Genomic DNA, 23285 nt, shown 5'->3' on the forward strand with positions numbered 1-23285 from the left:
GATCTCACGAACCTTGGCGTAGAAGACTTGAGCTTTAACCACTACGCCAAAGCCGCTGACTCTCGTACGTGAATTAAAAAATCTCAAACATTTTCTGACATTTTCTAACTCATCAAATCAAGATCTTCTTGGAAAATAACGAGACGATTCTGAAAAACTAAACTCTATTCAAATCTGTTGTAAGGGTGCTTAATCACTTGGCGCACGGCACACTCCCAAATAAACGCACTTCAATCAATCAATCAAATCTTTTGCTATTTTGATAAGTAACAACACCCCAAATGAGTGAATTCACGTCACAAAATTATAGTTTTTGTACAAATTTTATACACTCAGAAAAATACTTCTATGTATGCCAAAAGATTTTCTTATGAACTAGCGTCATAAGAATTTTTTTTGAAATTCAATAAGATTGTCTTATGACGCTAATGAATTCTTCAGATGAACACCTACTTCAAGGAGATGCTGTTTCTTTTCAATAGAGGGTTGTAACTATAATTTCACAGAATTTTGAGCCAATTTTCATCACAGAATCTGTGTCACAGAACGCAGAATTTTAGGAATATCCACAGGTTTCACAGAATTTTCAAAATTTGGACGTTTTTTTCCGAAACTCAACTTTTAGATCAATATTAATTTTGGATAAATCTCTTTGAATTGGAAAAATGAGATAAAATTGGTAATGTTCATTGATTTTTCTTTAGTGAAATGTAAAAAAGACGCAATTGGACATAATTTTTGAGTTAAATCAATGGAAGAAGCAGCACAGAAAACCGTCACAGAATTTTTTATTAAAATCACAGAAAGTCAGAATTTTTGGAAAGGTTTTGTTCAATGGAAGTGAAAAACGTCCTGCTCGACAAGTTTAAAAATTAATAAATTTGAACTTAAGGTTTTTTCCATAAAATAAGATAATTTGTATCAACAGACTTAATTTTCTTGGAGAGGGAACATTCAGACTTAAAATACTTTTTTGATTTCTCAACTTAAAATTTCCTAATACGACCTCTTTAATTCAAAAGTAGGATCAGAAAAATACATCCAATGAACAGTTTTCAACTGATTTTCAACAGATGCATATACTTTTATTAATATCAGATTTTTTTATCTGTAAAACATCTACAGTACCGTTCATAATTGTAAAGAAATTGGAAGCACGCACACTGCCCCTTCGACTTTGAACTTCCATAACTTTTTACTCTGATGATACTTTTTGATCGAATTTTCTGCGTTAGATAGATCAACTATCACACAATAATAACAAAAAAATTGAGCTTTACGGAGTTTTTTTGGCCTGAGATACAGTTATTCTACGAAAATCGAACTTTTTGAACTTTTCTCATTCAAACTGCAATATTTCAGAATCTACGTTACATTCTTTAATGAAATTTTGCAGACTGATTGTTGAAATATAAAGCTAGCACGTCTGAAGTTTTTGAAAAGTGCTATTGATGGGATTAAAAGTTACTGGAGGTACAATATTTCAGGCATGAACCTAGAAATGCGATTTCTATAGAATTTTGGACGAATGTTTCCATAGGAAAATCCTATTTTATGTTTAACAACCAATAAATGTATTTCAACCACACAATCAAAACAATATCGCGAGATTCTGATTTTAAAACACAAATTGATCATTTATTCAATTTTTTCTTTTTTCATTGCTTTCGCCAGATATTTTTTGACTGATTTGTGGATGGAAACAATATTGCTCTCATGAATCGTCCAAAATTTTATAGAAATCGCATTTTTAGGTTCATGCGTGGAATATTGTAACTCGCGTAACTTTTGATTCCATCGATAAATCTTTACAAAAACTTTAGACTAGCGAAATTAATATTTCAACAATCAGTCTGCAAAATTTCAATAAAATATGTAGCGTAGTTTCTGAGATATTGCAGTTTGAATGGTGAAAGTCTGAAAAGTCTGATTTTCATAGAAAAACTGTATCTCAGGCCACACGAACTCCATAAAGCTCAAATTTTGTGATATAATAGTGTGATAGTTGATCTATCTGACGCAGAAAATTTGATCAAAAATATCATCAGAGTAAAAAGTTATAGAAGTTCAAAGTCGAAGTGACAGTGTGCGTGCCTTCAATTTCTATACAATTATGAATGGTACTGTATAGGAGTCAATTTGTCACTTCTGACTTAAACCTGTATACCTTTTTTGTTTCTCAACAGATTTTTACAAAATATATAAAGTTGAAATCCTTGTAACGTAACCAATATACAAAGACACATTCACGAACTCCAAGTATTTTAAATTTTTCATCGGTTTGATCCTCCATATGCCTTAAGAGGACCTTAACAAGAGCAATTGTCGGTCGTAACGCTCTCACCACCTCAAACAGGCCACAAAAACTGTAAAAACTGGATCACCGGTGAAGAAAGTGCCTATAAAATAAGGAATTCCGAAACCACACTGTTTCGCTTCTGGACTCGGACCAGTTGGTTCCATTTTGGTTTAATAACATTTTCAAAAACTTTACTCACAGAAATATCTACTTTTACAGCAATTTTTGTGGCAAAATGTATCTTTTCTGAGCAGTGTCCGTTTTAACCGACCATTTTTTAAAAATGTATAATGCAAGCAATTTTCAGATAGCTTTAAAAACAGTCTTGATGAAGAAAATTTTACTAATTCCAATGGTTAATGCGATAGCAAACAATCAAACTGCAAATCTGCACGAAAACTGCGATGAAAATAGCAATAGATATCTGATTTCTATTGCGATTCTACCTTAGGGTGTCCGTCTTACCCGACTTTCCCCTAAATATAATAAATTTCTCGAAAAAGATACAATGTCTACCGGCAGGACTTGAACCCGCAATTTCCTCTTCAGTACAACGGCACGTTAGCCAATTACACCATGGTGGACGTGACCAAATAGCCTTCACTATGCGTGCTCCGTCGTTCGACCGCTGGATGTTCTATCGATGTTCTATGCCTCTCCCTGCTGTTTCTTTATCACCACCCATCGACTCGGGATTCGGGATTTTAGCCGAACGCGCACATAGTCGACTGCTTTGTGTTGGCGCTACTTACGGTCATATGAAGAAGCAATCAGTGCTGCTCGAGGTTCCAGACCAGACCAGTTACTCAAGAAGGTGTTGAAATCAAATCTAATGTTTTGAATTCCTCTTGGTATATGTGCTCGCCCAGCTAAAATCCCCAGTCAATGTAGTGGTGATCGAGAAACAACAAAGAGATCAATAAATAGTGGACAAAGAGCACATGGAGTATCGATAGAAGATCCAGCGGTCAACCGACGGACCTCCACATATACGCATACTGGAGTCTATTTCGTCACGTTTACCATGGTGTAATTGCCTAACGCGCCGTTGTACTGAAGCGGAAATTGCGGGTTCAAGTCCTGCCGGGGGGAGCCGTTGTATTTTTTTCTAGAAATTATATGATTTTTACCGCATATGTTCATTCTTTCTTTGATATCTCATGTTTCTCTAATGCTTCCCATCAACTTTGAAAATGTGATCATTTTCAGGTACAAAATGGTACCAAGACGAATTCAAAACATCAGATTCTTGATAACAGATGCTTTGCAAACTTTTAGAAGCGTCCAATTATTAGACAGACTTCAAAAGCTTTTTCAATGCTGCTTACTACAACTTCCCATACTTGTGTTTTATAAATTACTAGCTGACCCGTTGTGCTTTGCTACACCTTCCGGAAATAAATGTTTTGTAAAAATTTAGATTTTAGAGAGCATTGTTTTAAATCAAACCTCATCGTACTTCAGAACCAACAACTTTGAAATGAGAGCTGCAGCTGCAGTTCTGAATAGCAATCCAAAGATGGTATATATTATTTACTGATCTCTAAACTCGTTTTTCAAGATCTGAAATTTGTACTTTGTACCAAAAAAAACCTTTTTAAATATGGTCCCCTCTTTGAAAAGCTCTTTATCTTAAATTTACATGGGAGCTCTCCCATCTTTTTCAATTTCGTCCCCCACTGCTTGAAGAAGGTAGGCAAATTTAACAAACAACACTTATCATGGTAATCAAAAATATATTAAATTAGTTATGTATTAAATACAGTGCAAATTTCTTTTTTTAAATAAATTTACTACGGTAAACATATAAATATTTAAAAAAATATCAGTTGCATCACTAAATAAGTTCTCAGCGTTTTTTTATTTTCTCTTTGAAAGTCAAATGTAGGCTAAGTTTACATTTGTCCCGTATATTGGGGCAAGTGTCAATGCAAAGCTCATTTTCAGATGCGTCAGAGTAATGGCTTTAAAATGGATTTAATACGAATTCCTGTTTTTGTTCTATCAAGTTTCACTGATATATCTGCAGTATTCCTGCAATATAAATTTATGTTTGTTACTCCACTTTTAACGAATGCTGTTCAAAGGGAATGACCTTCATTTACAAAGACATTTAAGAATTTTCAATATCCCCTGCAGTTTCAACATTCGGAATACCCATTCTTGTCTTTCCAACATATTGCATCATTTTGAAGATGAATTTCTTAAAAGTTCGACGTTTGCCCTTGCCCCACCGTGTAAGTTGACAGAAGGGAATATTGTTTTTATCATTTTAAGGGTAAACTAAAAATTTCTCTTAAAAATTTTGCGTCCAGTTGAATATCAGTTCTAAAGTCTCGCGAAGCGGATCAAAAATCTCTTTTATGCAGCCATGTAACACAAAAACACTTTTCATATTAAGTACGTACTTGAATTGGTATGTAAGCAAAAAGTACGATGGTTTTTACAGAATTATTTAAAATAAAAAGCTCCCATTTTCATTTCTAAAATCGTTTTAGTTGTTTATTTGGGCCGAAGTAAAAATTTCTAGAAGAAAACATAATTTTTAATTTTTTTTAACAGATAAAGTTGAACGTTTGAACATGTTCTAATGTTCCTTGAATGAAAAGTCGACTGCTACCTAAATTAACACGAACTAAATTTGGAAGCATTTTTGCAAATCTTTCAATTGGTTTTGATTCGATTGATAAAATACCAATCCGTGTCACATCTAGGCGTCATTTATTACCACGTGCTGTGTACAAATTAAATAAGCAAGGAAAAAACACATCTAGGTTGCATATCGCCCCACGTGTTTGAGAAACAGGCGCCTTATTGTTAAATTTTCCAGCAATCAATGAACAGTGTGCTTTGGTTACTATCCTCTTGCGTCGACGTTTGCTCGCCCATGGAGACGAAAAACAAACCCCAGGTTGAGAAATACGCGCCAAAATATTCCTACTGATCAGTATGCTATGCCTGGGTTACTTTCCTTTTGCGACGCCTCGACCATAGAGACGAAAAACAAACCGCCCAAAGGAAAAAAAAAATCTCAAGAAAATGGATGTCATGACTTTAATTTGTTTCGAAAAACTACAAATTTTGTATGGAAGCCTCTCCTTCCTTAAGTCGGATGGAGTTGTAACTATTATAAAGCTTAGTTCTTTTAGAAATGGGACACTTTCATTTGCTAAAAGCTCGTTAACTAGTTATTGGATATTAAAAATTTTGACAGCATTTTGTTGCCTGTAAAAAGTACTATTCGACCTATTTTTTTCAAAATTTAAAATTTACGCGTTTTTGAGATATGTACGATACAAGAGAAAAAGAAAAAAATAATTTTGCACAGTTTCCTTGAAAATTCGTCAATATCAAATTGATAGCTGACAAAACCGTTGATTATTCAAAGAATCACTGAGTTTTTGTGGTGGATAAGTATGCAAACACTGTTAATAATGTCCACAAAGTTCAAATCAAGCATTGGAGTGAAGCACATGATCGGCAACAACGGTTCAGGGTCATCAAGGAAGTCAAGTCTCATACCAGCATTTTTAATTTTCAATAAACGAAAAACTAAGGGTAGATCGCTGAAATGTCCAAAACTATTTTCTCCGATAAGCTGAAAGTTTTGCCTAGTGATGACTCATTGAAATCCAACCTCAAACAACCATTTTTTGATAGTTCCAAAGCTCTTAAGCTGTAAAACCGGTACCGAAAAAAAACGTTCAAAAATGTGGTCAAAAATAATCAAATTTGTTAATTTCGAAACAACTGTATCCACTAAAATGCTTCCAGTTTCCAGTTTCCAGAGAAGTATTGGACCAAAAAGTGTCAGAAATTGAAGAACTAGGGTGAAGCCACCAAAATTATAGATTTTACGAAGCATAAGTTGAAGAAACTGATCTATACCATGACTGAAAAAAGTGTGCGCCCGCCAATGGGAGATACCAAGAATAAAGTAGAAATTTCTTTAACAAAAAACGGTAAATATTTTTTTTCAAATTTTTTCATGAAAGATCATAACATTACCTTCTATTTCTTCATAGAAAGTATTTCGATCAAACGAATGGTTTTTGAGATACAGTCATTCGTAACTGTCCCATTTCTAAAAGAACTAAGCTTTAGAAACCACCGCCGGCCCCAAAAACCCTCGGATGCCAATTTTGACGATGATCGGTTCAGTAGTTTCCGAGTCTATAGGGAACAGACAGACAGACAAACATTCATTTTTATATATATAGATTACATTATTTAAAAAAAAATAGGAATCTATATGAATAACAAAACAATTTGGTTAAAATTCAAAAAATGTGTGCTTGAAATTCGTACATTATAAAAATGCTTTAAAAATTTGTGTAGGTATTACATATAAGATTCTGTACCAGTTTTTTACATTTCAAGTAGGTAATCGATCTATCGATTATTAAAAAAAAAATATTGACAATACTGAAATTCATGTATAGGTAGATAATCCTTTCTTATAAATATCGTTTTTTTTCATTATTCCAGAGGCATCATCGAATGCAAGGAACCAATCGAGGTGGTCAGCTACAAGATCGGGGTGTGCAAGGTGTCCCCGAAGGGCAAGGAGTGCACCACCACCTTCCAGAAGCTGGGCTACAACGGTTCGAGCAGCGTGGTCCTGTGCAAGCCGCTAACCGGCCGGATGCATCAGATCCGTGTTCATCTGCAATATTTGGGTGAGTGTGGCGCTTTTTTTCTAAGGAAGTAGACAGTTTTTGTAAGGGATTTTTTCCTCGCGCAGGCTTCCCAGTGGTGAATGATCCGCTGTACAACCACGAAGTGTTTGGGCCCAACAAGGGACGTGGAGGCGATATTGGCGGCAAAAGCGATGAACAGTTGGTTAAGGATCTGATCAACATTCACAATGCGGAGAACTGGCTTGGCATTGATGGCGATTCGGAGCTGTCGATGTTCAAGTCGCTCAAGAACGATCTGGATGATGGAAAAGGTTTGTTTTAAAGTTGGAATCTTTTAAGGTTAGGAACCTTAAGAATTCATTTTTTCCACAGGACCAATCCTGAGTGACGACGATTCGGAGAGTGTTTCCCGTGAGGCGTCGCCTTGCTCCGAAAGTCCTCGGCCGGTGTCGTTGGGTAGCGAAAGCCCAAGTGAAAATCTGTGTGCCTCGATTCTGACGCCCAATCAGCTGAACGTTGGGACCAGTGCTGCCAGTGTTGGAACGAACTGCGGTAGCAGCAGCAGCAGCGTGGGCGTCGGAGTTGCCAGTGTTGGTGTCGGTGTGAACAGCAGCAACAGCTCCCAGGCGGCAAGTGCCGTGGCAGTCTATAACGCTCGGTTGGCGCAGTCGCAAAAGGTAAGTGGAAGTCAATATATTCAACGAGGAACACCCAAATATCAATTCTAGATAGGGGCGAACACCTTCGAAAGGGTTTAAATTCATTATGAAAAATCTAATCTAAAGCCAAAAAACGATGATTTGCCAAATTGAAAAATATCATGGTGATTCAACATAATAGATATTTGACATTTGATATTTCCGCTACACCCAAAGGAGAGGTTGCGAAATTTTGATGCCAATTGGAGCCAATTCTATGCCCAAATAAAACGTGCATTGCGCAATACGCAATGTGTATGCCTGATAGGGAAATGCCGCACGTCGCAAAGCTCCTTAATGCTAACATTGTGCTAATCCTTTGCAAATAATGTGCTAATATCTACAGGCCGTTATTAAAATATATCAAAAACAGATTTAAAAATTTGAAGCCTCTATCTATGGATGTGTCTTTCTGAAAAATTCAAACTACATTCTTAAGTTACGATTCATATTGAAAAAAAATAAACAATGTACGTCACAGAGGGGACTAGATTAATTTTATTGCATTGATTGCTCAATAAATCTTGGTGGACCTGTGGACCAGACAGATCGTCATTTAAACATTCAAGCAGAACTCCCCACTCACTAAAAACAAACAAATTTAACTTATTCATACACTTCCGGTTCCAGTACTTCGCACCTCGTTACACGGTTCGGCTTCCGGTTCAGGTGTTGATGAAATTTATATTCATTGTTAAGTGTCATCCCAGAACGGATTCCTTACTAGGTACCTATCTTTTAGGGATTCACACCGAGGACGATTCAAAAACCAAACACACAAACAGCAATAGCAACAGCAGCAACCACACATCCAGACTCACACACACACCCAAAATTCAGCCTCTGTGCCAATGGCGTGTTGTCAATTACATAGCATCATTGGTACAAGAAGATAACGCGATCGGTGCTGATTCGATTTGCTCCCACCGGCATTAATCTCCCAAGTTAACCGAATTGCGTATGTCTGAATGAAACAAAATAAAAACGTTTTCGCGTCCCTCCCCATCGCATCACAAGCCGAAGAAGGATGGAAATAAATACCGGCCAACACCAGGCAGCCAGCGAACCGAGCACTGTGCGTGTGAATGTAGCAAAAGCAACAACGAAAACATCCTTCTAATTCAATCCCTTCAATCCACCGGCAAACAACCACGGCCGAGCTGTGCGTGTGTATGCAGTAAAAGCAACAACAAAAAAAACATTCCTTCAATTCAATTCCCGGCAAACAACCACGGCTAAGCTGTGCGTGTGTATGTAGCAAAAGCAACAAGAATATATTCCTTCAATTAACCGGCAAACAAGCACCGGCCAAGCTGCCCGGCTTTAGCAGCTGTGTATATGTAGCGTGTGTATGTAATAGCAGGCAGTAAGCAAAGCACAGTTCTCATTCAATGGGTTTCCCGTTTCCTCCACTCCCGTTCTTTTCCCCGTTTCCATCGCAAGACAAATGAATACCTAGAAAGGAGGCCAAACGCCGGGAAGCCACTGTCGTGCGTTTCTTTTGTGATTGATCGGTGGCAGAATGCCTATGACAAATATCCCTCTTCTTGCATGAAGCTCAAATAGTACACTGGTTAAGATGTCGGTCTGGCAAGACCATTTAGTTAGTGATTTGAGTTCGATTCTCCCTACGGGCGCTGTGGTTTATATTTTTATTTTCTTGTTTCTGGGATGAATTATCCAATAGGAACGAAATCCCATAAAATGTTTTTCTTGTTTTGCTTGAATGTAGTGGTCATGCATCATTTTAGTTGGGAGCCGAGTCCTTATGCCAGTTACGGTTTTTCAAACATATCATCTTCGGCACAGTGCACATTTCAGCGCATTATCGGCACAGAGATGTGCTAAATAGGCATTGGATTTTTGCAACCTCTTCTATGGGTGCACATACGTGCACCCACACAAACGAATACAGGGTGCATTTCGGAATAAGAGCAAAGCTGTCTGTTTATGCAGAACCTATTATAAATTGTAATTAAATTTCTGAAATAGTATCTGAGTGTGGCAGAAGGAGACACACTGCTCCCCCGCACTTCTTCTAAGGGAAAATGGAGGGACGAAAGTGTGGGTGCAAGTTGCAAAATTGGATCTCTTGCTTTTCACAGAAGCCATTTACCGAAGCCATTTGCAGCGTGCTGTGTACTGCTCCAGTTTGCAACTTTGTGTACACATGAGCGTCGTTGGGTGTTGGTGTGCCAACAACATACGAAAGTGTTGGATGCTGCTGCTGCTGTTGCTGGAGCTTTACATTATTTGCAAAAGGTGTGTCTGCTTTTACTGGGAAAGGCATTCCCGTTGGTAAGTACTTTTGTGCCGAAATTATTAGCTGGAATTTGGTTACCCCGTTGCATCGGAGAGAAGTGCATGGTTCCGGACCAACCGTTGAATGGTTATAAAGAGAAATTTCAGTTGAAAGACCTTTTGAAAAACACTTCATTTGAGAATCGATTAACAAGATTCCCGAAGTTTCTTCCAAAATTGTATTTGGAGCTTGTTAAATTGAGTTGTTTTTTTTATTGCTTTTCTAAAAGTTTAAAAAAAAATCAAGAAGGTTTATTAGCAACCAGGTTTGAATAAACACGACAGAAAAGAATTAAAACCACTCTTACCTGGTAGTTCAAAGGTAATTAAATTCAATCCAGTTTCTCTTTAAATAATGTTGAAATAATATAATATTGAGTTTGGATTGTGTACATCCATCAAACTGTTACAAAATGTATTTATTTTAAACCAATTTGGTCCAATGGAAAAGTGAGGTTTCGGAACCAATTAACAGATCACGGTGCTTTTATGGAAGATGTTTAAAAGAAAAAATACAGTAACTCTATTTTTTTCAGAAATGAAAAATTTAGCCTTTTCTGAATCATTTTCAGGCAAAATTAAAATATTTGGTCGGTGAGTCCTCATACGTTTTGTTTTTTTGAAGATTTGTAGTTCATATTAAGAAATTATTACCTGGAAATTTATTCCAATGCAATGGAATAGTAACTTTTTTCATGGAAAACTTATTTTTTTAATTTTTACTGAAATATTTTGTCATTCTGAAACAATAAAAAATTTCAACGCCTGGAAAAATAAGTGATTTGGACTTCCTGAAAAACTTATTTTTATGTTCATTTTATTTTAAAATTTATTATTTGGAATATCCTTGTTATTATTGATGTTATTCAAATGTAACATGAATTTATATTTATATGTGTGTATCTTGGAGAACTAATTCTGGTTAAAAAAAATGTTATGATACATGAATAAGAACAGTCCAACACAATTTGATTGGTTTCCAACAAAATACTAAGAATCTTTTTTTTTTTAAATTGTTCTTTGCAATATTTCCACAATATTTGAAGGCTCTGATGCTTATGGGTACGCACTTTTCAAAACCAAAATTTAATTTGTGATGATGTCACTCGTTTACGGCCTTTTTTAAAATAAATTCAAAGATAAATATTAGATTTAAACATATCTAAGAAGACCAGTTTTCAATAAAATTTTGTTAAAAGTTAAAGTACTTGCACTGAAATCTGCTTATCTTCCGCTACATAACATCTTTTTTAAATTTCTTTTTCTCATATTGATGGTGAATAAATTTTCTATTAATCATTTGAACTTCACTTTTGCTTAAGAATTGAAGTACTGCTGATATTTTCATATTCATGATCAACAGAACGATGAAAAACGATTTTTTTTCTAGAGAAATTTCTATTTTATCGACGGTTTTGGACCTGATTTATGCTTTTTTTTCTTTTGTTTTCATGAATTTCTATGGTTTATTAAAATCAATGATTTCTATACTTTTTGCCATAATTGGAATACAATTGTAGAAGATATGATTGTTTTACTGTAACATAAATACTTCATTATGGTTCTATTTAATAATAAAGAGACCTTCAGTGTACAGTAGTATAATTAAAATAAGTAAGGGATGAACGAAATATGATGAATCCGACGCGCTGCAGGCTAGTTTGCTATCGATAATCTGCAATTCACTTTTGCCAACAATACTGATAATTTTTGTACATGTAAGATCGACAAAAACATTGAAATGCATTTTTTTAGAAAAATTCCAAATTTATCATAGTTTTAGACTAGATTCATTCATTAAATAAATTTATTTAAAAAAAAACTGTAAAATTTTATTTAAACCAATGAATTTGAGATGATTGAGATGAAAAAAAGAGATGATTTAAATAATATAGTGGGTTGGAAATCGTGGAAGCTAAGATTATTTAATTTTAACAGTAATGCTAACTCTTTGAATAAAATGGAAAAATCACAGAGTGCAGCAGAGTTACAAAACTTGAGCTAGAAAATAATAAAAATAAAAAGGTTAAAGCAAACTCCAGGCTTATAATTGTATCAAAAGACAGAAACAAGCAAAATTTAAGCTTGATTGAACTGCTGTAACGATTTGCATTGAGTCTGAAGTGCGATTGGAATTTAGAGACATTTAACTCAGGAGAAGTATAAAAACGGATTTCTCATCAAAGATGTCTTTTAACGTATCGTTAACTTTCCAAAATTCATTATCGTAATATTTTTTTCAAAGCTTAAATTAAGGCAAACGTTTCTACTTCTGAGCGCATTACGATAAGAGTCATTATAAAAAAGTTATAGCGGTTCCTAGTGTTTACTAATTTTCTTAATCATTGAGCATTTTTTCAATAAATATCCTCCAGTGTTGCCACAATCAAAAAATCTAAAAATTATGGATTCAAATGGATTCATATTATTTTAGATAATTCTAATAATTTCAGATCATTTGACCCTCTCAGACTACTGACAGGATTTGCCATCCAACTTTTAATTTTTTTTTAGGATACGAAAATACTTTTTAAGCATTTTTTATGTTAAACAGCTCTGTAACTAGTTTAAAAAATATTTAAATTTTTCAAAGTTTTTAATGACATTTTTTAGTTTAATTAAAAGGTATTAAAAGTTAAATCTAAGAAAATTAGCTCCTCTGAAATTATAAAACACTTAAAAATATATTTATTTATTAAAGATTTCAAATAGAAAATTTTCAAAAAAATATTTTGTATGGGGGGTCACCGACAAAATATTTTAATTTTCGGTGAAAATGAACCGGAAGAGGCTCTACTTTCTACCTATGCAAAAATTAGCGTTACTGTATTTTTTTTCTTTAAGTCCTTCTACGAAACACACCGTGAGATTTGATTCAACGACATCATTACAAATGGGGCCTTATTGATCAATCGCACAATTGTATGTACTTAAGGGTGGCAGCCAAATGGGTTCACTCCAATTTCGAAAACCGACCAAATATATTTTGTTGATTGGCTCAAAAACCTGACCTGTGCCAAATTTCAGCTCCATCGGAGGTTTTTTAGGGGGGCCTCATAGCGCTCAAGTTTCGGTTTTTTACCCTCAAACCAATCGTAAAAATCAAATGTTTAAATTTTATGCGGAATGACTTAAAAATGCATAAAACGTCGAAATCTGGTGATATCTTGAAAAATTTTTTATCAGAAATCGACTTTAGAATGTCAAACATCATGTAGGAGGGACCAATGGAAATCCGGAAATTCGAAATTTCAATTTTGAAGCCAAATGACATAGAAATGCATCATGTTATCTCGAAACTAAAATTTTGGTCAAAAATCGACTTTCTTGACCGTCTTTTCAGATAATCGACAAAGTCACAGAAAGTAGATTTTTTACAAATTTTTCATCGAGATAACACCAGATCTCGACGTGTCATACATTTCTAAGTCATTCGGCATCAAAATTAAGATTTCGGTTTTACGGATTTCCTTTGGTCCCCCATAGATGAATTTTTAGGGTAAAAAAACCGAAACTTTTAACGCTTTGAGGCACCAATCAAGTCCGATCGAGCTGAAATTTTGCACAGGTCAGTATGTAGGGCTTATCTACAAAATGTTTATGTTCGGTTTTAAAAATTCAATCATGAAATTTTTCCCATACATCGATTGCCATCCTTATGTTCTTATACTGAATGAAGAATGAAAACAGAATTTTTTTTAAATATCAATATCAATCAATTCAAGTGATTTTTTTCGCAGGGCGACTATCGATCTGTTAAAAAAATATATTGGAATAAAGCACCAGGATATTGGAAATTTTTGAAGTTTTCCACAGTAGTTTATTTTGTTTTTTTCCCAAGTTTTTGTATGTTTCTGTTGCTGAATGTGCGTTAATGTTAAAAATTAGAAGCCATACGTGTTCTAAACAATAACGCTGTCTTCGAAATACATAGTCATATATAGGATTTAGATTTTCACTACACATTTGAATTAGATTCAGAACTTTTAATCAAAATTTAATTAAGAGAACGAATTAAGATTTCAGCAAAATTTTAACCCAAAATTCAAATTGACTCCTTGGATTCGAGACCTGCGACCTAAGATCTGAAATCTGAGATTTGAGACCGGAGACCTGAGACTTGAGACCTGAGACCTGAGATCTGAGACCAGAAACTTGAGACCTGAAACCGAAGACCGGAGACCTGAGGCCAGAGATCTAATTCCTGAGACCTGAGTCCTGAGACTTGAGATATAAGACATGAGACCTAAGACCTGAGACCTGAGACCTGAAACATGAAACCTGAGACGTGAGACCTGAGACCCGAGACCTTAGTCCTGAGACATGAAATCTAAGACCTGAGACCAGAGAACAGAGACCTGAGACCGAGGACCTGAGACCGGAGACCTGAGACTTGAAACATGATTTTTGAGACTTGAGATATAAGACATGAAACCTGAGACTTGAGTCCTGAGACTTGAGATTTAAGACATGAAACCTAAGACCTGAGACCTGAGTCCTGAGCCTTGAGACATGAAACATGAGATGTGAGACCTGAGACCTAAGACCAAAGTCCGGAGACATGAAATCTAAGGGCATGGACCTGATGTCGGAAACCTGAGACCGGAGACCTGAGACTTGAGACATATGTTTTGAGACTTGAGATATGAGACATGAAACCTGAGTCCTGAGACATGAGACATGAGTTCTGAGACTTGAAATATGAGACCGGAGACCTGAGACTTTGGACCGGATAACTGAGACCTGAGACCTGTGACCACAAACCTGAGACCTGAGACCGGAGACCTGAGACTTGGAATCGGAAACCTGAGACCTGAGATCTGAGACCTGAGATCGGAAACTGGAGACCTTAGGCCGAATACTTGAGACTTGAGATTTGAGCAACAAGACATAAAACCTGAGACCTGATACCTGAGACCTAAGACCAATTAACATTAAAAGCCACCAGATATCACTAGGGAACAACATTTTTTGTGCCTTTATTTTAATAACTGTTTTTTGAAGATTTTGGCATCTTGAAATCGAGTCGTTTTCCAAATTTTGCCTGTCAGCTATTGTTTGAGTGATATGGTATGTAAAAATTTTGAAATTGAACGAATTTGAGTAGAATCGATCATTGATAATTGATAATACACCGCTGATGAAGGTTTTCGAGTATTTGATATTAAAGATTTCATTTCATTAAATGAAATGAATTTTGTTGAAGACTGCAAAATGTTTGGAATAATGGTTCAAGAAATATCTTAAATTAAATTTGGGTTAAATTTTTTTTTTAAATTTCGTCAAAATAACAGAATTTTGCAAAATTGGGAAAATAAACAGTTAAAAAACTTCCTTAGTTTTTTTTCTAAGAAGTCAAAACTGCTCGCGATTTTCGGGGAAGTTGATCATTGAATTAAAACCCTTAAATTTACATATCTGTATAATTTCTACATTTATTCCAAAAATTCGTATTCGCATTTGCATAAATAGTCGCCTAAAACTTCAATTGGCGCTACTCGTCAACTCTCCGTTTTATGAAATTACAGTCATTAAGAATTGAACCACTTTCATCCCTAGATGGTGATACACTTCCTGACTTTCAATTTCAAAAGAAGCAAAGTCTTCCAATTCGTTGCCTCAGATTATAGAATCTCTTAATATTCTACATTTATTCCAAAAATGTACACAAATTGATTAAATTAAGTTTTCCTAATTTTCCTAAGTTATTTAGAAAACAGGAGCTGCAAGAAAAAAAAATAATTGTGTATTTGGATTTAACGTCCCCCAATCATTTGTAATCAGTTCTTAAGCTCTTTGCACATAGGAAAAATAAAAATTTGGTTGCCTTGTGAAATCAACATTAAGCGCCACCGTTTTTGGACTTTTCACTTGATTATCCCAATTTACCGAATATCACTGTCGAGATCATGTCTGTTATTTTAAAGATGAACATTTTATTCAGCTTCGCATTTCTTATGGGACTGTTTTTGAATATATTTAAAGCATTTAATGTTGTTCCATTCATGTCCTTATACTTACTTAAGGAGTGTATGCGAAAAAAGCAACACTGTGTTTTGTGAATAACTTTTGAATGCATGAATAGAAATTCTTGAATTTTTCTGTAAAACTACCTAAGAATGTCATAATAACATGGGCCACATTTTGTGACGATCTGTACAGTAGTTTTTGAGATAGCGTCCGGTGAATATGTTCATAGACCAACATTTTTAGCTGGATCGTGAAACATCCAGTAAAGTGCCTTTGAGAGACTCCAAAACAGATGGAAATCAACTACTCGATCAAAGTTTATTTTACAAATAATTGTGAATGTCATAGGTAATCAAACGGTGAGCTAAAATTTGAATGAAAGTAAGGATGATAGATTCCATACAAATATAGGAGGTGAATTCACCTTTGAAGGTTTAGTAAAACGCAATCCGATCATTTCGATTGTAGAACTGGTAAAAACGTCAATTCTTCTGTCTGGCTCGTCTCACAGATTAACAACAGGTCACACTTCATGTTGACTAGTTTTAAAAATTGCCCACTGATGAAATAAACAAAATAGAGCGATCAAACCTTGCGCTTAATAATTTGACGATAAAATTACAAAAATAAATTAATGGGATGCAAACGAAGTCTTTAGCGGGCACATGGCAGGTCTCCAGTAAGAAATGTTTGTTTACAATGCTCACCTGGATGTTTTAGAGAAGATTAAGAAGAATAGGTTAAAATATTTTTTATCAATTTTTCAAACTCTGTGTTTTTGCGAAAAAAAAATCTGAATTTCTGTGATTTTACCCAAAAATACTGTGATGGTTTTCTGTGATGTAAATACCATAAATTTCTTTGAAAATTCATTTAAAGTTGAGTCTCTTTTACATTTTACTTGAGAAAATTCTATTATCATAACCAACTCTATCATGTTTTTCCAAAACAATGCTTAAAATCCAAAATTTATGTCGCCTTAAAAATTTGTGAAAACTGGTAGTATTTCCAAAATTCTGTGTTCTGTGGCACAGAATATGTGATGAAAATTTTCTCAAAATTCTAAGAAATTAAAGATTTTTCTGTGATTTCGGCAACCTTGCATACCAGTAAGTTGTACATACACCCAAAATAATTTTCACTTTAAAAATAAGTGACATCTGTAGTAAATTCTCGCCATACGTAATTTCATTTGAATTTTAAGTGATGGGTCAAGTGAATTCACTTAAGTGACCGGTCAAGTGAATTACACTAGGACGTTCGAGTGAAATTTATCTGAGTTTCTAAGTATGTTTCTAGTTAATTATCTCTCGCGTTTTTAAATAAAAGAACATTTAACGAAAAGCACTACGATTTCAAATACTTACATTACGCTTTCACCATAAATTTATGGCGAAAGGAAAATTCCATCGTAATCCCAAGGCAGATCGGTAACTGCGGATAGTGCGACTTCTAAATCTTCCCTGCTGCAAACCAAAAAACCTGTCCCGTTCAACCCACAAGCTGAAACATGATAACACCTTTAAATAACTTTTTCTTACATCGCGTTTAACACAAACTACCGAAAAAATCGCCTATTAAAGAATTTGGAAAATCCAAATCCAGCATAAGCTTTAAACGCTGCTCTTTAGAATTTGCCATTTCGAACTCTGAAAATAAACACAATTACAACCTGACATTCACTTGAAATTCAAGTGATGGGGAAGTGAATATTTTTTCTCACTTCAAATTCAAGTGACGACTGAAGTGAATGTGGATGAATTGACTTGAAATTTAAGTGACTGCCAAGTGAAATGTATATGTCGCACTTGAATGGAAGAAAATCACTGGATCCTTGTTTTTAAGTGAAAAATCATGTGTATTTTAAGAGTGAATTTGGGTTCAGTGTAACGATTGTCATAGTTCATAGTGTGAAATATAGGTGGCGCACGAGCCACCCAAAAATCAAAGTCGTGACACTTCTTTATTTGACGTTATCTAAAAAACCCCTTAACAGATTGTCATAAAATTTTGCTAGTGTTAACATTACATTGCTGGGTAATTTCACTGATGATTTCATGAATTTTCATCCAGACATTCAAAAGTCATTCACAAAACAAAGTGTTGCATTCTTTTCTAATGCACTCTTACGTTGTATTTACCTCATACATATGTGGGCTATATGATGCATAAGAAATTGTCACAACCCGGTTTTTCAAGTTAAATGATCTTGTTACAAAGTTTCATCATAATATTTCGTTCATTTGCTGCCATCAATGAAGGCTGAAAAAGCTTGCCTGATCAAGTGAAAACTTTGAAGAAGTCGGAATTCTAAGTTAATTTCTTTCAGAAGTGATTCTTTTCAAACGACAAAATGTAAACGGTGTTTCAAATATTTTAAAACAAAATTTCATTGAGTGGTTAATTTTCAGGTTTTTTGAGCAAATAACAACTAGTTTCCATGTGATTAACAAAATATTTTTTGAAGTAACTAAAAAAAAACTCACTGGAGAAGATGAACAAATCGAAAATTTTTGTTTGGCCACTTAAGAGCAAATAAAACATCAATCAAACAATGAACACCAATTTTGGGACCATCCTACCGCTCACATCAGAAAACCAGATTAGTTAGCATTTACCCAGCAAACATGTAATCGTATCAGAAATGATAACTTAAGTCATTTACATTTTTGTTGCGAATCGCAATTCCAACTGTATAGTGAAAAGATCGTATGAAATGCCGTCTGAAGTCAGTTTAAATCGGATATGATAGAAAGTCCGCCATGTTTGTTAATTTTGAAAAAAATGCTCTCGCGTGGGCTTCAAATGAGAAATCATCGTCATATTCTCTCTGCAACAAGCCGTGCATCCAGATGGCTAAAAATCAGATGGGAATAGAGTTATGCTGACCAATGAGAGAACTGGAAAATATTGTCGCTGGCAAAAATTTGAATGCTATGAGAGCTAAATCTTGCGTTCTCTTGCATTCTTCCGATAGGTACGAATAAAGTGTCGGATAGCGCCCAATTGATGTAGTTTTCGTCGCTTATGGAAGAAATGAAATTTATGTACATACGTATATTTCCTCCACTTGGTAGGTAAATGTTGTTTTTTCAACTTTCATACGTTCATTCTATAACGTATATGGAACATAACATCAGCATAAAAATATAGCTACATAAATATTTGCTGGGTACTTAAAATTCCAATTCTTCTTTTTAGATACATTTCAAGTGTCTTACATCCCACATTAGCTATCTATCAATGAAGTCTCAAGTTTTTACCTTAATTTCTAATTGTAAATCACGCGCAGGCTTCAGGTACTCGCTTTACACTTATTTCCCCTACCTTAAGTTAACGTTAGCAGTACTGCGTTATGTCTTACCCTTCTGCGTTTCATCATGCGTATTTTTTTCGTAAGTACAAGATTTAACAAACATCACCTTAAAGCAAACATCAGCTTAAAGCTTTCTAGCATTCTGGAAACATATTTTAGAACACAAAGAGTGAAAGTATGTCGATTTTTCATACATTTTGCCGAAAATCTCTATACAAATTTTAAGTCCTTTGCACCAGCTCGTACTTCTGCCAATTGATCTGAAACTTTCAGAAAGTCATTTTTTCACCTAAATGCACCAATATAGGGGGTGCCGCGTTGAAAAAAATGTTGTAAAAATCATCCCATACAAATCTGGGCCAGTCTAATGTAACATGTAGAACATCTATGTAAGACAATCCAGTTTCGAAATATAACTGAGGAATCAAGTATCCCTGGTATTAAGTATGCTTATTCTCCCCTATCGACCTCTTTAAACCCCTATAAATAATCGAGTCATAAGAAGAGTGAAATAGTACGTTTGATGATATACATTTTGAGAGTACATACTAAACTAATTAAGAAAACAAAATAATATTTTTTGCGAGAGCTTATGGAGTTGTCAAACTTTAAACGCAATTTTCTTGAAACTACAATGTCGGTGCATTCGCTACCTATAAAAATCAATACCAAATTATTCCATATTCATTCTTAATCAAGAATCAATCCAGCATTTGTTTTGCTTGCTTTAATCTACCATAAATTGGGAAGGCAAAGAATAGCGCTAAAATGCAAGTGCAAGGAATGATCTGACTTTTGTAATAGCAACAACCCCTTATAGCACCGAGGTTAGTTCTACATGGATGCTTCTAATAAGTGTGGTCTGAAGTTTTACAAGCATACCAACCAAACATCCTCCAAAATTAGGATTTACCCGTGGAATCATGCATCGTTTCGGTAGCCGGTCATTATCATCTCCCAGCAACATTGGTACTTAGAAGGGCCAGAACCACGGAGTTGTTTTCATGAGCCACCCTCACCTTTGCATTGCTGCCAGAGTGGGACTTTGCTATCCTCAAACTAACAAGTTTGGTGTTCGCGGAAAAAAAAGAAACAGAACTAGTAAAATGTTGCTCTAGATGCCACAATTTTTCGCTTCACTAATCCAAATCTAGTACAAAGTACCAACCTACCCTACCCCTACGAACTCAGAAGAGATGTTGGCAAAAGTTGAACCTCCAACTATCCGGTTGTTGTGGTTTTTCGTTCGTTTGGGAAAACCGTTTTCTGCTGCGGTTGCTGTTCGTTGGTTGTTTCCAATCTAGAAGTACCTTGTTCCAAGCAAGGGTCCCAGTCGTTCCGCGGACCGAAGTATACTGGTGGGACTTTTGGAGTAGTTTTGTATTTTTTTTTTTGGTGAATCTCCTATCGGAACCAAAAGTCGACGTCGAAGTTCCGAAATGGTGCTTTCATGTGGGTGGTTAAACGTTTGGTTGGCGGTGAAACATAAAATAGGGAAATTAAGATTTTTTTTTGATGAAAAAAAGGGATAGGATTCGTTTTGAGTTTTGGTCAATGTGATAAAAACTTTCTTTTATAATTTAATCCATTCAACCATCATAACGAACAAATCCGCCATACTCCTATTTCATTTTGAATGATTGTTTACCGAAAAGCTTTGATAATGGCTCTTCAACACTCACTGTGTGTTATTATCCATTTATGTCGTTAAGGTTTATTATTATTCATCACAGAGTCATCATCGCAAATTGCTCCCCGAACTGACCCATTTTCCGAAACTAAACTAGAATGGGTCCTCCGTCAAAAGTGCACATTTCAGCAAATTTTCATTTTCATCACCAGCCAGCCAGCCATATAAATATATTTGCGGACAGTCGCTGTCCCTCGATGGATGGTCCGCCGAAAAATAGCAAAGAGCAGAGCTGTAAATTAGAAACTTCCCTCCACTTCTGGGGACTCCGTCATTTTTCCGTTGTCATCCAGCTCCAGTGGTAGTGCTCGGCGAATCGAATGGAAATCATCAGTTCATTTTAGAGCGTCATCATACATTTGAGCCATAAAACGTTAGAATACCTACTCCTAAATATGTAGTATGCTATCCTTGGGTTGGCATGTCAAAATGTTTATTTGTTAAACTGGAATACAGCGAATCATACATATCTTTCGAGAACCAGGAGCCTGATCCAAAAATAGTTTCTCTGTTGACCACATCAAAATTTCTACAAAAAAAATATTTTCGGATTATTACTCATATAATTCTGAGTACGTTTGAATACCCTAATTTTCTTTTCTAAAAAAGGTTTTACTCTTGCTGAGTAAACTTCTATTGATTTTCAAATCGGTGTTAACAAAATATTTGAAAAATCAACAAGTCACTCCGCCACCGCAAGTGCCACTTTAGGTCATATCCACGTTTTATACGACAATATTTACCTCAATATAAACTGGTATCCGTATCACACACCCTGAATCTACATAAACCGAGAAAACTTTCATTGAAAATGGAGAGGGGGACTGATGGGTTTGGGGTAGCTTTTTCAGCGTTTATGCTATGGGGGCAATTTTCCTCACTTATCCACCCTCGAAAAAGATAGGTGTATGCTTATCGGGGGTAGGAATGGGATAGAAAAGTATGGGAGGATAATAAAGTTGAAATAGTTTTCTGCACGTACAGTTTTTCCCCGGCGAATTCTCTACTGATAGTCAATTTTTTAGCTCTTCCCTTCGCCATGCATTCTCCGTCTCTAGGGGTCCATTTTGCCACATAATAAACTGCATATCAACTATTCGGAACCGCTACGCTCGTGCTGTGCGCTATTTTATGCATTCCAGGCGAGGGCTAATATTTGATTTACGATAATGAAGTGATGTTTGATGTCTGATGGTCTGATGTAGTTTGTCCATGCCCCGAGACAGAGACAGCGACAGAGAGTGGTGTTTTATCGTTAATTCGTAGTTTTAACTTTCCGCCTTTTTTATTATTCATTTCCGCAGGTCACTGTGGCCACTCAGACGGGACATGAGTCACCCGATTTGGCCTTCAATCCCGACAAGATGACCACCGATAAGCACTGTTACGAGTGCAAGGTTCGCTACCGGGATCCGAAGCCGCAGGATCTGGTCATGTACTTGCACGCCTGGAAGTACAAGGTGAGTTTACAAAAACCTTCGATCTTAAGAACGAAAATGACGTATGGATGTCTGTTGTTGATCTTGTTGAAAACGTAGGTTTCAGTGGTGGAATAGAGTAAAACTTTATTTGCCATCTTAGTAAGGTCCTTACAGAACTACACTCTACACTAGCGATTGATTGTTCCTCCAACGGACGTCAAAACGCGAATTTCCTAATCGTGAGTTTCAACCCTTCATCTAATTTCGCAAATTGAGAATGTTGAATAGTATCGTTGACTGGCGAGCTCTCCCGCAACACCATTAATTTTTTAGAGCCATCGGAAATTAGCAGTTGCATGCTAACTGCAGCGTATTTGGAGACTGCAATGCGGTGAGGCTGGCAACTGACCGTATCGCCCAAACAACCTTCCCCAAAGTCCCAGAATACCCTTTCACCAGTTGGATGCGAGTTCACGCATGCTGACCGCAGCGTAGCACCACACCACGAGAGTAACCCTCTCTATGATCAACTCCATCCAGGCTACGCTCCTTACTAAACCATCCGACCTCTGCGCTAGCAGACCAATCCTGGATTCGGATTCCGTCTGTCTTCCACTCAGCCGTCGGGAATTATTCATACTCGTATGGCACCGAGAGTGATCCTCTCGGATCCCGAGAGGAACTCATCTGCACTGATAGCTAGCACATTTGCTAACCGCAAGTGCTTGAGAGCAACCCTCTTGATCAACTCTCGAAAGCTCTTTTTTCACTTCCAGGCGTATCTAGGCCAATAACCTGTTTGGTCGAATCACTGGGATAGCAGGTGCAATAACCTTAGAGGCCACAGCTTACTAGAGTCATTCGCAAGACTGAAGGTTGAGCTGTGTAACACTAGAGCTACTAGCACCTATCGCAAGCATGGAATACCAAACAGAACGTCAGTGATGGAT

The 23285-nt window shown here is 35.9% G+C and overlaps 1 protein-coding gene across 3 annotated transcripts in view; it reads left to right on the forward strand.

The window, feature by feature from the left end:
• Nucleotides 1-23285, forward strand: part of LOC129747761 (pseudouridylate synthase RPUSD2-like) — a 716686-nt gene that overhangs the window by 657700 nt on the left and 35701 nt on the right. For all 3 annotated transcript variants that reach the window (XM_055742110.1, XM_055742108.1, XM_055742109.1), the window contains 4 exons: nt 6788-6978; nt 7044-7250; nt 7312-7616; nt 22219-22374. In XM_055742110.1, the coding sequence (XP_055598085.1) occupies nt 6788-6978; nt 7044-7250; nt 7312-7616; nt 22219-22374 (859 nt within the window). The remainder of the gene's footprint in view (nt 1-6787; nt 6979-7043; nt 7251-7311; nt 7617-22218; nt 22375-23285) is intronic.

Source organism: Uranotaenia lowii, chromosome 2, assembly GCF_029784155.1.
Source record: "Uranotaenia lowii strain MFRU-FL chromosome 2, ASM2978415v1, whole genome shotgun sequence".
Taxonomy (NCBI): domain Eukaryota; kingdom Metazoa; phylum Arthropoda; class Insecta; order Diptera; family Culicidae; genus Uranotaenia; species Uranotaenia lowii.